The sequence below is a fragment of the Rhinichthys klamathensis genome, unplaced genomic scaffold, assembly GCF_029890125.1.
Source record: "Rhinichthys klamathensis goyatoka isolate OS25496 unplaced genomic scaffold, OSU_Roscu_1.1 h1tg000565l_1, whole genome shotgun sequence".
Classification (NCBI taxonomy): Eukaryota; Metazoa; Chordata; class Actinopteri; order Cypriniformes; family Leuciscidae; genus Rhinichthys; species Rhinichthys klamathensis.
In genome coordinates this window covers 77,189-91,100 of record NW_026607031.1, presented here as the reverse complement: position 1 = coordinate 91,100, position 13,912 = coordinate 77,189, and the positions used below count along the sequence as shown (strand labels likewise).

Sequence of the window (13,912 nt, the reverse complement as noted above, 5' to 3'; positions counted from 1 at the left end):
ATGAAGAAATGATTGGTGTAAATCATAAAATCAAATTTATTTCAAATCATTGGCATACAAATTTATTTATCGGTAGGCACACTGTTTTTGGAAGTGTTTTTTAAAGGCCATGGTGCAGGTTTTTTTTTTTTTTTTTTTTGCCAGTTTTCTAGTTGGTAATAAACATTTAAACAGTTATCCTTTGTATTTTATGTTGTAGGGGATTACAAAAAAGAAATATAATACGGAAAAGTCGGTGATGTGTTAGCATTTACCACTAGCCTAGCGAGGATTCTAATTTCTCCCACAATGCATTGCATGACGTCACATGAGGTACTCGCTGTTGGACAACAGACGAAAGCCCGCGAGTAGTAACTTAGCTAACGGTAGCTAGTGAAAGAGTGACAGTGTCAGATAAGTAAATATATCGAGATAGATAGATAGATATCATAAGCATAACATAGATAGATAGTGAGAGATAGCATAGCATAACAGCTTAGAGATAGAGAAGAGTAAGCTAGATAATAAGTAGACAAAATGGTTTATTACTGTGTTTGTGGCGGGTGCAAAAACTTTATCAAAACTGGACATGGGGTCCATTGTTTCCCCAAGGACAAAGGGAGCTTCCGAAGCTGGGTGCAATTTGTCAAGATTAGGCGAGCAGATTTTTCAGCTAAATTAGCTCTGTCGCCGCCTACTCGAGAATATGCAGCGCGCATTTCAAAGAGGAGGATTAATTTACCACGCAGGGGATGCCAAGATGGTCTCACTTAGTTTGAAGAGTGAGAGGATGGCTAAGTTACTTCCTACCGCCGTGCCGTCTGTGAATGCATTGCAAACCTCTCTGCTTGCCCTGTCCCGAGGTCGAGAGACACCGTCTGCCGCAAGCGAGATATTGCCACGGTAAGTTCATTCTAACGTTAATGTTTACAAGCTGCGTGTTAGCTAGCTCTGTGTGTATTTTGTATAGCTACCGTGTTCCCTTTGACACAGCCTCCACTACAAGCACGATCACTCTGACATTAGAAGAGCATTTTTCGTGATTCACGAATTTGAGCCTAAACAAAATTGCCCTGAAGTAAATGTCCATATCGTCATGAAAGCTTCATGGCTAGTGTTTGGATCAGTGGTGATGATCATCAAGCGGCTTTCGCAATCGTGTGTTTGCTTTTTGTGTTAGACTGCTACGGTTCTCTTTCACATTTGACCGTGACCGTGTCGCCAGGGCTGTAGTGGAGGCTAAACGCAGTTTACCCACCGCTGAAATTATGTCAGAAACAGTTTATCCACTTCTCACTTCAGAGTTTAGCTACCTCTCAGTAAATTCACTACCTCATAGAGTTTATGTAACTTTACCACATGTATTACCACTAGTATTGGTGTAAACATTTAATTGTAACATTCAAATCATCAAATATGTTCTGAATTTCTTTTATGTATTTTTTAAAACATTTAGTAGCGCATATCAGGGTCCACTGTACTGTAATCTCCCTGGCAATCTCGTAACATTCTGTTTACTGTTTATGTTTGCTATAATTCATATGCAGGACAATTTCATGTGTTTCCATTAGTGGCAATGATCTTTATACAGTATTATTATTATGTCTGCAGGTTATGCAACATCATTAATGAAGGCCCTTCGGGAAAGCTACACCAATTCACCTGCAGCTCTTCGAGAGGTTAGCGCCAGTTTGTCCTGATGCACTCGCCCCCATCGCCACATCCTTCAAACAGGTTCCTGAGGAGGCCGTCAGCCTCTACCTAGCCCGGCAGTCACGCTACAAGAACCTAATTTCACATTATTTTCTTTCCACAGACAAGTCCAATGATTTAGTTGTAAGTATTCATTTAGTGGTGGTTTCCTGCATTCTGCATGTTTTTTTTTTCTTTGTGTGCTGTTGCTTTGGTTTTACTTTAAACAAAATCATTACTTTTTTTCTTAGGCTATTGATTCCCGTGATCTTGCTTATAAATTCCGATTCAGCCATTAGCCTACCTTCGTGATCACGCAAAGAGTTCTGGAGAGGCGGTCCGTTCAGAATTACAACCAACATAAAATATAAGTGTGCATGTACAAATTTGCAGTAATGTTTGGTAAATATAAACTATATACACACACACACAATTCATTTATTTAAATGGGTTAGGGTTATGTGTGTATACATGCATAGGCGTACAAACATACATACATGCATATGCTATGCATATATATTATAAATAATATAATATATACTTCAGGTTACCAGAAGTTAGCGAACTTTAATGAAGAGTTGGTCATGTGAGCTATAGCTAGCTGCAAGTAACCCATTATCTTCCAATAAGCATTAACTAAAACTGGCTACATAAAATATACTGACTAGATTCACGAGAGGTCGGCTAATGTGTGTAAAAGTAAAAAAAATACAGTAATTTCATTATTTTACCAGCGAGCGTACTTCGGAAGCACTGAAAATGAATGGGGTTCAATGCTGGAACTATCAGTGTTTGGAACTATTGGCCGCTCCACGACACGCTTTACTTGCGCATTTTTAAGTTCCTATGGCGGTCTATGGGAGTGTCGCAACTCTCTCTCTCTATGGCTCTGGACCACACTATTGCAGGCAAAAGAAACAATGTGCAAACGTTTCAGGTCTAGCCCTACATCAGTGGGCTTTTTTTTATATAGATTTGTTTACTTGCAACCTGTGTCTTTGTTCAGTAATCTTTGTCCTTGTTCAGTAAATGTTTAGTAACCATTACAAGCAATGCCAATAAACAGTTTTTTTTTTCTTATAGAAATTCATGTGTTCTGTGTACTTTATAACATTTTGAGGGCAAATTGGGCGATCACAACAGAATAAGCAATTATTATTTTTATATATTTTCATCCAAACGAGGTGATTGAAAGCCCTGATAGGTCTGGTCACGACTTTGGAATTGTTGTCTGATGGTTGAAACCACACGAGAGGCTTCTTATACTCCTGCCTAAAACTCCAAGCCCAGGCCGGCGTATAGCCTGCCTGTACTCAGTGTACCGGTATTGCCTAGGGATAAGTAGGAAAGATTCTTAAGTTTTAAACTCTGTAAGTAGGTTGGAAACGTCTCTGATGCATGTTTATTGTGTATGCAACACATCTCCTGTCACCTATAGCTGTTGTTCAAAGGACTCAGTGTAAAAAATAAAAAGATAAAGTAAACATAAACCATGAACATACTCGTGCGTGCTGGCTTGAAGGGGACCATTATCCTGCATGAAGTGTGAGTATGCTATGTGTAGCACAATTGGATTCAGGCATTATGCCTCATATCCAGGATGCTGCGTTAGGCACGTTACAACTGCTGGCCGCGGGGTGAGGTCCTCGACCAGCGACCAAAACGCGCTCACCTCCCTACAACACAAGCTCTCCACCACAGTTTCCATGGGACGACACCGCCCGCAACTCACTCCCTCTCCCGGTAAGCCTGACGGTGTCATTGACAGTCACGAGGAAAACTAGTTAGCATTATCAACAATAATCACACTGACTGAAGACATGACCAGCCTACTTGTCGTCAGCTACGTTTGCAAACAACATTTTCACTGGAGATAGAGGTGAAAGCAGGACACTCGGCCTGGCAAACAGATACTCAAATTATACTCGAAATTTACTCAATGATGCCTTATTAATTTCAGTATATTTAAAGTAGCCTATGCCTCCTCTGTAGAAAATGGTTATATTACAAGACACAAATTCAGATAGCCTTCTCAGAGCCTGTTTTATTAAAGGTTTGAATGAATGAAATGTCTCTTGTATTAGAAAAATAAATATATAATTATTACAGGTTTGAATGAATGAAATAATGTCTCTTCTGTATTAGAAAAATAAATATATAAATAAGAAATAACTAAAAGAAATACCTCCAAATTTAACAAAAATAGCTCTCACAAGCTTACAAAAACAAACTAACAAAATGTATCTTTAGTCTTCCTCTTTATCCTGTTTTTCTTCCTCATTCTCCTTGTTTGCCCATCTATGTTTTGCTTTAGAGCTGATCTTTCCCAGAAGTTTTGAAAACCAGGACATTTTCATAATTAAAAAAAAAACCCCAGCCAGGACAGGACGTGAAAACAGGACTGTTGGTCACCCTAACCTAGTCTAAAGTCTAGGTCTAGCGCGTACATTCAGATGCTATTTTAAGCGCGCATGCTTGGCCATAATACAGAATGAACAACGCGCATACACTGTAGATGATTCTCTCATCTACACAGATGCATTTTACTTTTTGCAAATGATACATTATTATAAGGAAAACTATTTAAACACGAGTGAAATCATTGTTGTGTTCATGACGATAGGAAAAATAGGCATAAAGCGTACACATTTACCCAAATTATTATGTGCATGTTTAACCGAAGCTAATTTGGGTGGGTTTGTCCCATCCCCGGCCCAATGTCACTTCTCTTTATTTTACGGCCCTGACGAGAACATCGATCTCCTCGGCTGTGAACCATCAGAACTGTAACTAAACCAAGCGCGCCGCTGCCTGCGTCTACCTCATGTGACGTCATCGCCGAGTCGCGTAAAAAAATAACCGTTACTAACCAAAAACGTCAAAAACTGGACTTTAACACAATTTTGGAGACATTTCTAACTTTATATACATATCTTAACTGCTTTATGTACCCATTAATCGATAGTAGTGTTTAACCTGCACCATGGCCTTTAATGTATCTCTGCCCCCTGGTGTTTATGTGAGAAGTGTGCGCTCTTCCAGACCTTGACAGTTTTTGACTGATTTTAACTATACATTTATTAAGCATGATACTCAAATGAAAATATTCACTTCTTCAGAGACCCTATTGCTTTAGTTAAGGATTTAAGAATAATATGCTGATAGAATTATGTAGAATTGTAATTATTTATTAATTATTTCAAACTTTGAGTTTCTTTTGCCAACTGGTGCTATTAATATAATTGTTTGTAATACAATGCTATCCTTAAGCCATATTTTGTGATTTATTTTAAAAAAAACAGCAGGCAATGATAATACACCTTGTGCAAATGTTTAAAATGTATGTATTTGTGCTTTATTATGTTTTGGCAATGTGAAGTCAAGTTCTCCAAAAGATCATGTTTGCCTGAGCACTGGTAATGAAAGAGCATTACAAGATAAGCAGTACTTTTATATTAATGTCATTTGTAGTGATATTGATTTTTTTGCCAAATGCTCCAAAATAATCTGTGATAATAAAATATAAATTTACTTCAAAGTTAAGTTATTTCAATATTCAAGAAAAAAAAACTAGTTTAAACCAGATAAACTGAGAGGGAATTAGACACTTTAAGCTTGGCCAAAACAAAAAAATACAGAATTTTTCGTGTAATATATATTTTTTAATAAATTTGAACAACGATACAATAGTAATAATAATAATAATAATAGACATTGAGGACAACATTATTATTATCTTTCATTTTTTGCTGCTTGGAAATATTTTGTTAACGGCGATAATGTGTAAAGGTTTTTTAATAAAATAAAACACTTTCAGCGGTGCTGCATCTCTTTGATTTCCACATTGCTGATAATATTTTAGAAACATTTAATTTATCTTACAAACGTGATTTTTGGTTATTTTATCAAGGATGTTGGTTTTTTATAAATTTTATTTTATTTCTATGTAAATGTCATATTCATAAATGCAAGTTTACAAAAGGCAAACCTCTTTTTATGGTGCTTGAAAAAGAGATTAAAATGTATGTAGATATGATGTGAAAATCTAAAAATAGTAAAGCAATTAAAGTGATTCATATATGCTCCTCCTTTAACATTTTCATATAAAAAATATATAAAATATAATGAATGGTGCTGACCTGTAAAGTATATTTTCTGTATTTAAATTGCTTCTGTATTTGTAATATCCTATGGAATTGTTATATGTATAATGTATATGTAAGCTGATGCTTATGTACCCTCTTGTCTGGTCTTTTTTTAAATCTTTTTTTATTATTATTATTATTATTTTATTGATTTATTTTCCTTCTTGTTGAGGCATGTGAATTATCTTTTGTTATATGAGATATGGAACTGTACATGGTACCTGTTGTTGACAATAAAGCATTTAATAAAAAAAATCTCTTTGATTACCACCATACAGTCGGAGCCACCAGGGGTCAGTGTCTCTTTGAACAGCAGCATCATAAGAGCGGAAGTGACGATGTTCGTTCTAAAGGCGGGATCAGGAAGCGGCGCTGTGTAAGCTATATTGGGCGCATTGAGTCGGTCTGCTAATAGTGCGCCGTCTACGGATGAGGATCGACAGTTTTCGATAAAAGTGTCCAGGTATGATATAAAATATGGTGTAGCCTAGCCACAAGGTCCTTTATACTGTTGCGTCGGCCACTTGGGATGTTTTTATGTTTAATTGAAGGGAGAGTTTCATGTCAGCTGTCGTTGTGTAGCGCTGAACGCGAAGAAATGAGGCGGGACCCCCAAATGTGTTAATTGAGAAAACTCACTATTATGAACTGCTTATTTTCATCGCCATGTATTAATTAGCTATTATCTCTCCGTCGCATTATTTATGGTTTTATAAATTCCCCGTGGTTGTGTAGTTTTCACTTTCCTTTTCCCAGTAGTTCAGTAGCTCACCTTCACTTTCCATTATCAGTGTTCGGGGATGTTAAAATATAATACACGAGATTTTTATGAAGTGCTCCTATAGCCTGTCTGGTAGGAAATCCGCTTATTTGTCAATACATGTTGATTTGTAAGGTAAGTTAGGGACATTTAAATTTTAACAATAGTTTAAACTTATTACAAAGTATGACATCTGGAGTTGAGTAGGTTTTTTTACTTTCTTTGTTTTAATACATTCAGTGTGTAGTATTTCCTTAGAATTGTGTACAGTTCGTTTTAATAGAGTATTAAGAAATCATGCCTTTTAACATAAATTATTCTTATCTTGTTTCTTTAAGCCATTGAAGAAAGTAAACCTGAATTCCCACAACCCTCTCTAATACAAATCAACAATGTCGTCGACATCACAAAAACACAAGGACTTTGTGGCCGAACCCATGGGGGAGAAGTCTGTGAATGCACTAGCAGGAATAGGGGAAGTTCTTGGGAAAAGATTGGAAGATAAAGGCTTCGACAAGGTGAGATTTACCAAGATGTTTCATATTTACTGTAGTCAGCCCCTATGGTCATTAAAATGACACTACTTTTTTCTTTCTTTTTTTTCTTCCTTACAGGCATATGTTGTCCTAGGACAGTTTCTGGTTCTGAGGAAAGACGAGGAGTTGTTTCGGGAATGGTTGAAGGATACATGTGGAGCCAACACCAAACAGCAAGGCGACTGTTATGGCTGTCTGCGAGAGTGGTGTGACTCTTTCCTGTAGTTGACTCTTCTGTTGTTGTACTTTCATTTCCCCCCTTGTATGCTGAATACCTTTACCTCACTATAACAATTAGACTTTTCGGACATTATTTTTGGATGCATCAATATAAAATCTTGGTCCAGAATTGTAGAAGCACTAGAATGTCTTTAGATGGGTACACTTGTTAGATCACTGGTCCTTTTTTTGTGTTCAAACATTATTGACACTGGATCTTTAGTTTTCACAGAATAACACAAATTATCCAAAAATGCGTTCATCATATGCAGTTTGGTTCCAGACTACAGATGTGATTGTGCATACACCAGTAGAGTAAATACACATTCGCTGGGCACAACACAGACCCCACTTTCTGTTTATGATGCCGTTTGCAGGTTTTAACTGATGATGTCCAAAATGTGGCACACTGCTAATTAGTTTTTTTTAAGGTTTGTGAACTTGTCACTGTTCTCTAATATGTATTACCCAAAGGATCCTGTGCATAATGATGTCATATGGTTTTTAATGCTCCCCAACCCCTAAATTGCCTTAATAAAAATATGGATTTGTTTTAACTGCGCATGTGTACCTGTAGATGCGTGTGGTGAATCATTGTAGCCACTTAACTCACATCTTGGTTTGACATCTGCTGCCTTGATGTTTAAAATGCTGCCTGCCTGAATGAAACTCTGATAAATGTTTTCATGGCTTTAAGACCATTTTTGAACTGTTTTGCATCTTAGTTCGTTTGGAATAAAATATCTCAAAAGTAATTATTAACAGGGTGTGTTGTGAGTGTGGAATGAAAAATATTTTAATCCAGTTAAACGTGCTGTTACAAAAGTGGAATTGCCTGTTCGAGTTCAACGAGAGGCATTTGTTTAATTTTAGGGTTTTAAAAAACGCTGTTTAAATGTTTTGTCAGTAAGATTTTTTTAAACTGTTCTTGCAAGTGTCTTATAGTATAAACATAATATTGTGAAATTACAAATAATTTTATATATATATATACTTTATTCCTGTGATGGCACAGCTGATTTTTCAGCATTATTATTCCAGTCTTCAGTGTCACATGATCCTTCAGAAATCATTCTAATAGGCTGAGTTCTCTAGAAACATTAATATTATTATCAAAGTTGAAAACCGTTGTGCTGCTTAATATTTTTTTGTGGAAACCATGGTAATTTTTTTAGGCTTCTTTACTGTCACTTGATTTTTCAATTAAATCTGTCATCGCAGAAAAGTATTATTTTCTTTAAAATATTACTGTAGTGTAAATTTTTCTCCTAAATCTTAATAAGCGATGCACATACGTGTGATGTTTAAAAGTTTTATTCATTCCTTCATTGGATTCTGCAGTATTTTAATTCATTACTTAGGACCACAAGTATTTGACAGATGTTCTCTTGACATTTTTCTTCAACAGTTCATCTTTTGAACTATTAGAGTCTAGATACCACTTGTTTAAGTGGCCAGGACAAATTTAATTGTTTTTGGGACATAAATATCATTTTACAAACCCCTTTAGGAGTGCTATGTATTAGCATTCGCACTTTCTCACAATGATCTAAACTTTAAAAGCTCTACCAGTTAACCAGAATTGTCTACCAGCATACATAGCCACCTCAAACAAAACATAAAAAAAAAAAAAAAATTCTAAATATACATACAGAATTTGTAAATCACCATAGTATGCAATGTGAAGACCGCAATGAATTTTTCGAATATAATAACATTTTAAATTGAAATATTCAGACCCACACCTATTTCCCGTTGCTCGATTAAAAAACTGTTTGCTTGCATATGTATGTATCAGTGTGTCATTTGATCTAATCCATTTGCATTGATCTTGATATTATCTTGTCCCCTTAATGAAAGGAACAGGGTTTCCCAGAAAGAAAGAAAGAAACAGGAGGATAAAAATATCTTCACAAACATGACTTTGTAAATTTTTGATTCTGAAATTTAGAAACCACTTTGCATTTATTGAACCTTATTTGGGGATTTATTTTGCTGTGTGGTGTCTTGTCGAGTCTTGTGTTGTGTGATGTGCGTACACAAATGATCATTATTTTTTAAATGAGACTAATCCTGCCCTTCCTGTGTCCTGCTCAGAGGAGAGCACAGAAGAACTTTTTCTCCCTGAACGGGTTTTCTGAAGTGGGCACAGGGGTGATGAGAGGGTCCTCGATTGCATGGGCATCACAGTAGGCCATCAAGTCTGCCGCTGCCTTTGACACCTAAGAATGCAGGATAGATTGTCAGTGCCCAATTTAAAAGCACACGGACAGCTATTGATTTTCAGGCAAGACACCTCAGGTGAATAAGGTCAAAAATGTAACTGAAAGATATCACCAGAATTCCCCAGTTGATCAATAACAGTACATTAAGACAATTGTTTTGTATCACTGTTTTTTATAAAAATGTTACACTCATTTGTATACATTTCCAGAACAAGTCTGAACATTGTATAAAGCCAAGTTCAAAATTCATTCCAGTTTCATTTTGTCGTCATATTAGGGTTAAAGTTTTTTTTTAGAGGTTTTGGATATCTCTTTTTATCACTCCATCAGTTACGTAATCAGATTACTTTTTTCAAGTAACTAAAGTAACGCATTACTTTTAAATTTACAACAAAATATCAGTTACTTTTTCAAATTAGTTAATCCAAGTTACTTGTTTTCCTATATTATAGACTGACACCTCTCCTGTCCATGTTGAGAGAAATCATGAGTAAGTGCAGAGGCGTTGTGTGCGCTGTGTAAACATGATGGTTTTTGTAGACTAAATGTGAGCAATTTACTCATCTCACATGCACAAAAATAGATTCAGCATTCCTTAAAATGAATAAAAACAGTGAAATGCAAACTTGCAACAATTAAATGTTAAATTACACAATATACTTGATGTATTTAATCTCACTTTAGTAACCAATGTATTTGCTGTTGACCTTTGATTATCCAATTCAACAATACTAATAAGCAAAAATGACTTTAGATAAACATCATGGTTGTGTTCCATTTTTATTTTTATTGCTGAAGTAAGAGTGTTGAACTTTCTTTTTCTGCCATCCAGAATGGCAGCATGCAGCTGTAAGGTTTGTTTGAGCTTCTCCCTCTACTGTACAGACGTGAATTTGCATTTCCTTCAGCCTGAGGCTTATTCATTTCACTTTTGGTGTGAAAGGGCCTTTACACTTGTCGAAAACAGAACTTTGTTTCTGTTGTTAAAAAACAAAACAAGCCCAGCCTAGAGAAGAAAAACGAATGCAAAAGTAACATAACGCATTACTTTCAATAAAAAGTAAATAAGTAACACAATTAGTCACTTTTTGGGGGTCATGCATTGTTGTCATGCATTACTTTTAAAAGTAACTTTCCCCAACACTCCCTCTGTAAAAACCTTCTGAATATATAGCTCTGGAACTGGAAGGTTCGGTGTATGTAAGTGCTACTAAAGTGGAGATTTCTGGTTCAATGCAGGAGAAAAAACTCATTTTGAGAAAACAGCCTTTAAAGATATGTATTGTAATTGAAAACTATACAGACACAAATAAAGTGTAATAAAATAAACGCTTAAATGTGTATTATGGATTTTTTTCCCCACTGTAGTCTGAGAGAAGAAATGTTATAGAAGCAAAATAGCCCAAAATCAATTGACCGGTGCATGAAAAAATGATGAATAACTACACTTTAATATTTTAACAAATACACTGCAGTTTCATTTCTGGGCTAAAGCAGCATTTTAGGTCAAATAGAACTGTATGAGTGAAATGCAAGGTTGAGGTCAACGCTTAATAACTGTTGAATGCTTCAAATTGTACTTGTAGGACACACTTTACCGTGGGATTGTAGAAATAGGTCATACCTATTAACCTGATTCCAGATCTTTGATCACATCTGATACAAATGAGTCTGCTACATACAGGCTGGTATAAAAAGGCACATTTATAGGCACGCAGGATTACCACTGATCTAATTGTTTCTTGCCACATTTTCCGGTTGTTTTTGCATGGCAACCCTCACCTTGATTCGACAAAAACTGGCTTCAATCTTCAGCTGTTCCACCAGCTTCCTGGCCTGACCGACGCTCATGGTGCTGTTCACAGGGGTGTCTCCTTTCATCCTGACACATACACCCACAAAATTACACAGACGTCAATGCAAAATCTCTTTGAAATACAAATAATTTTTGAGAGCCTGATTACAAAAATAAAAATCTAACCATTAAATCCATGTCCCAAGCACACAATTATAATGTTCTCATTGTAATTTTACGTATAGCCTATATGACAGGCTTGCATGTTGCACCTAACCTTATTTTCCTTTTTTTTAAGTGATTCCAATCACATTTCAAGTAATTCAAAAACATCATGATGGCGAACAGTGTGCATCTTAAGTGTCTCAGCTGAAGGCAATAATCCATTATTTATCTGCTATAAGATTTCGGCCAAATTTTATTATCGGGCTTATAAGGATAACATTAAAAATGAACATATATCGGCTGATACCGATATGTGCATCCCTAATATTTTTGCCATCCTAATCTGCTAACATGCATGCACTATTAATTTAGAGAATTAGGGGATACATTATGTACAGATTCTGTGGTAATAAGGTCCCATTCATTAAAATTAGTTGATGCTTTAACTAAAAATGAACAAAGCATTTGTTACAGAATTTATTAATCCTTGTTAACATTATTTAAAAACAACAACTGTTCACTGTTCAGCTGACAACTAATGTTATTATCTAATGTTGACAAATGAAACCTTACTGTAAAGCGTTACTGATTCTGTTGATAGTGCACAGTCTCTACTCTCTAATGGAAGCATCTTCCTGTGGTCCAGGACTCTCATACCCTCTCATTCACTTCCTGTCTTTCCTCTCTTGGTATCATTTACTACTGCTTTGCTAAAAGCTCCTGCCCTAGAAAACCAAAACCTCACCTTGGAATGCAATGATCTGATAGCAACACATTTCATCATCCTGAAACCCTTCATTTCAGGTGATGGTCAGAAGTCATTGTTTAAATAGATTTAGGGCTATTCATAATCATCAAATATCAATATATCCACCTAAAATGGTCTGCATTAATGATTTTGAATATAGGATTTCAGCAGTGAATTGGGGAATGCCAGCCCCATTTTCCACATAGGGATATGCTTGCAGGGATCCATCACCACATGGAACATACCATATTATTCTGAGCAATAGCACACAAAAACCAGCCGTTCTGAATGTTATCTGATTGAACGTATATATTTAGGCATCTGTAGAGTGGAAATCACATGTTGCAGACAGAAAAGGGATAAAAAGAAAAAGAAACTAGGCCAGATACAGAAATGACAATCACTGATGCTCAAATAGATATCAGTAATCATTTGGAAGACCCTTATATATGATGTGGAAAAAAATATGCAATGTATTTAAATTGATCAAACGAAATTAAAGCAATGCATTTAAAAGTATCTAAAGAAGAATGGAGAGTGAACGGAGAGCAAGAAGCATAAAAAATACCACAGTGTATTCGTCTATTTTTGTCATTCTGGGCCCTTTTTTCCCCCCCTTTCCCCCTTTCACTCTATTTCTTACCCTTGCTGTATTCCTCTTGTGGTGATATCTCTCCCTCCTCTTCTTTCTTATTCCTCTCTCTCCTCTCTATCTGCCCGTGCTGTTACTTTCAGTGCAGCCGGACCGCACCCTCATACACAGTGTGGATGCTACCCAGTTCTGTACAGTCCAGTGCACTGCAATTCTGCTACAATGAACACCACTCTCTTGGTACATACATAAAACGCCCCTCTGCAGTGAGTGGAATGTGCCAACCAGGAGGAGGGGGGCCCTATTGGAATGATTTATTCTGTGGTGCGGCTCATACCACCTTTCCAGCAGCATGGGGTGGAGGAAGGGGGGAGGGAAATGCAACGATGAAAAGCAGTGTATGAAGAATTAAATCTAGCTAGATTACTTTATATTGTCAAAAATTATAATGAAATATTTGATAGCATGAAATGCTTATTTTGTTCATTGCCGGTGATGCTGCTAAACCTCCGGAATAAGCGAGCCTTCCCTCTGCTCTGTTACCATGGGAACTGCTGCAGTCTCAGCCTCTTTTTGTCTTGTACTGTGGCACCATTTTGACTCAGTGGTCTCTCCCACCCTGGTTAAGATCTTATACCCCCCACATCTTTACATCACTCCACCCTCCCACTGCATTCATTCTCATGTCACATTCACATTGTTGTAAATCTGCCCCCTAGTTTCCTCCCGAGAAATGAGAATACTGTTATCTGAAATATTTGGTGGAGAAAGAAAGAATAAAGGGAAACTGATTCTTATTGGAGCTCAACAACATTAAATGTATGATGATTATGATTCATGGTTGATAACAATCTGGTTAAAAAAAATACATTTCATATCAGTCTTCAAGTTGGCTACATTAAGAAAAATATGTTTATACCATTTTCAACAAACATTAATAGTTTGGGACAGACCGGAGCCGAAGATGATGATGACGATGATGATTATTATTATTACTATTATTAGCCTATTATTATAACGTAAATATATATAAATGTTTACGAATCTCAATATGTT

At 36.3% G+C, this 13,912-nt stretch overlaps 2 protein-coding genes across 2 annotated transcripts; one reads left to right on the top strand and one right to left on the bottom strand.

Annotated features, from left to right (window-relative positions):
- Nucleotides 1-6,124: 6,124 nt before the first annotated feature.
- On the top strand, nt 6,125-7,888 carry banf1 (BAF nuclear assembly factor 1). Its single transcript, XM_056239462.1, has 3 exons — nt 6,125-6,279; nt 6,915-7,094; nt 7,191-7,888. The coding sequence occupies exons 2-3, from the start codon at nt 6,969-6,971 to the stop codon at nt 7,335-7,337; spliced, it is 273 nt and encodes a 90-aa protein (XP_056095437.1). The 5' UTR covers nt 6,125-6,279; nt 6,915-6,968; the 3' UTR covers nt 7,338-7,888.
- A 741-nt stretch (nt 7,889-8,629) lies between these two features.
- On the bottom strand, nt 8,630-13,096 carry gng3 (guanine nucleotide binding protein (G protein), gamma 3). The gene is made up of 3 exons (XM_056239463.1): nt 12,908-13,096; nt 11,339-11,438; nt 8,630-9,553 (listed from the first exon to the last, which is right to left on the bottom strand). Exons 2-3 carry the CDS (start codon nt 11,435-11,437, stop codon nt 9,425-9,427), a joined length of 228 nt encoding a protein of 75 aa, XP_056095438.1. The 5' UTR covers nt 11,438; nt 12,908-13,096; the 3' UTR covers nt 8,630-9,424.
- Between the last annotated feature and the right edge of the window lie 816 nt (nt 13,097-13,912).

What these genes read in the sequence shown, in the direction of transcription:
- banf1 (XM_056239462.1), top strand. Translation starts at nt 6,969, where the DNA reads ATGTCGTCGACATCACAAAAACACAAGGACTTTGTGGCCGAACCCATG. An exon ending in AAGATAAAGGCTTCGACAAG is followed by an intron (nt 7,095 to 7,190) that starts GTGAGATTTACC and finishes TCTTCCTTACAG; the next exon opens with GCATATGTTGTCCTAGGACA.
- gng3 (XM_056239463.1), bottom strand. Translation starts at nt 11,437, where the DNA reads ATGAAAGGAGACACCCCTGTGAACAGCACCATGAGCGTCGGTCAGGCC. An exon ending in CCAGTTTTTGTCGAATCAAG is followed by an intron (nt 9,554 to 11,338) that starts GTGAGGGTTGCC and finishes CTGCATTCTTAG; the next exon opens with GTGTCAAAGGCAGCGGCAGA.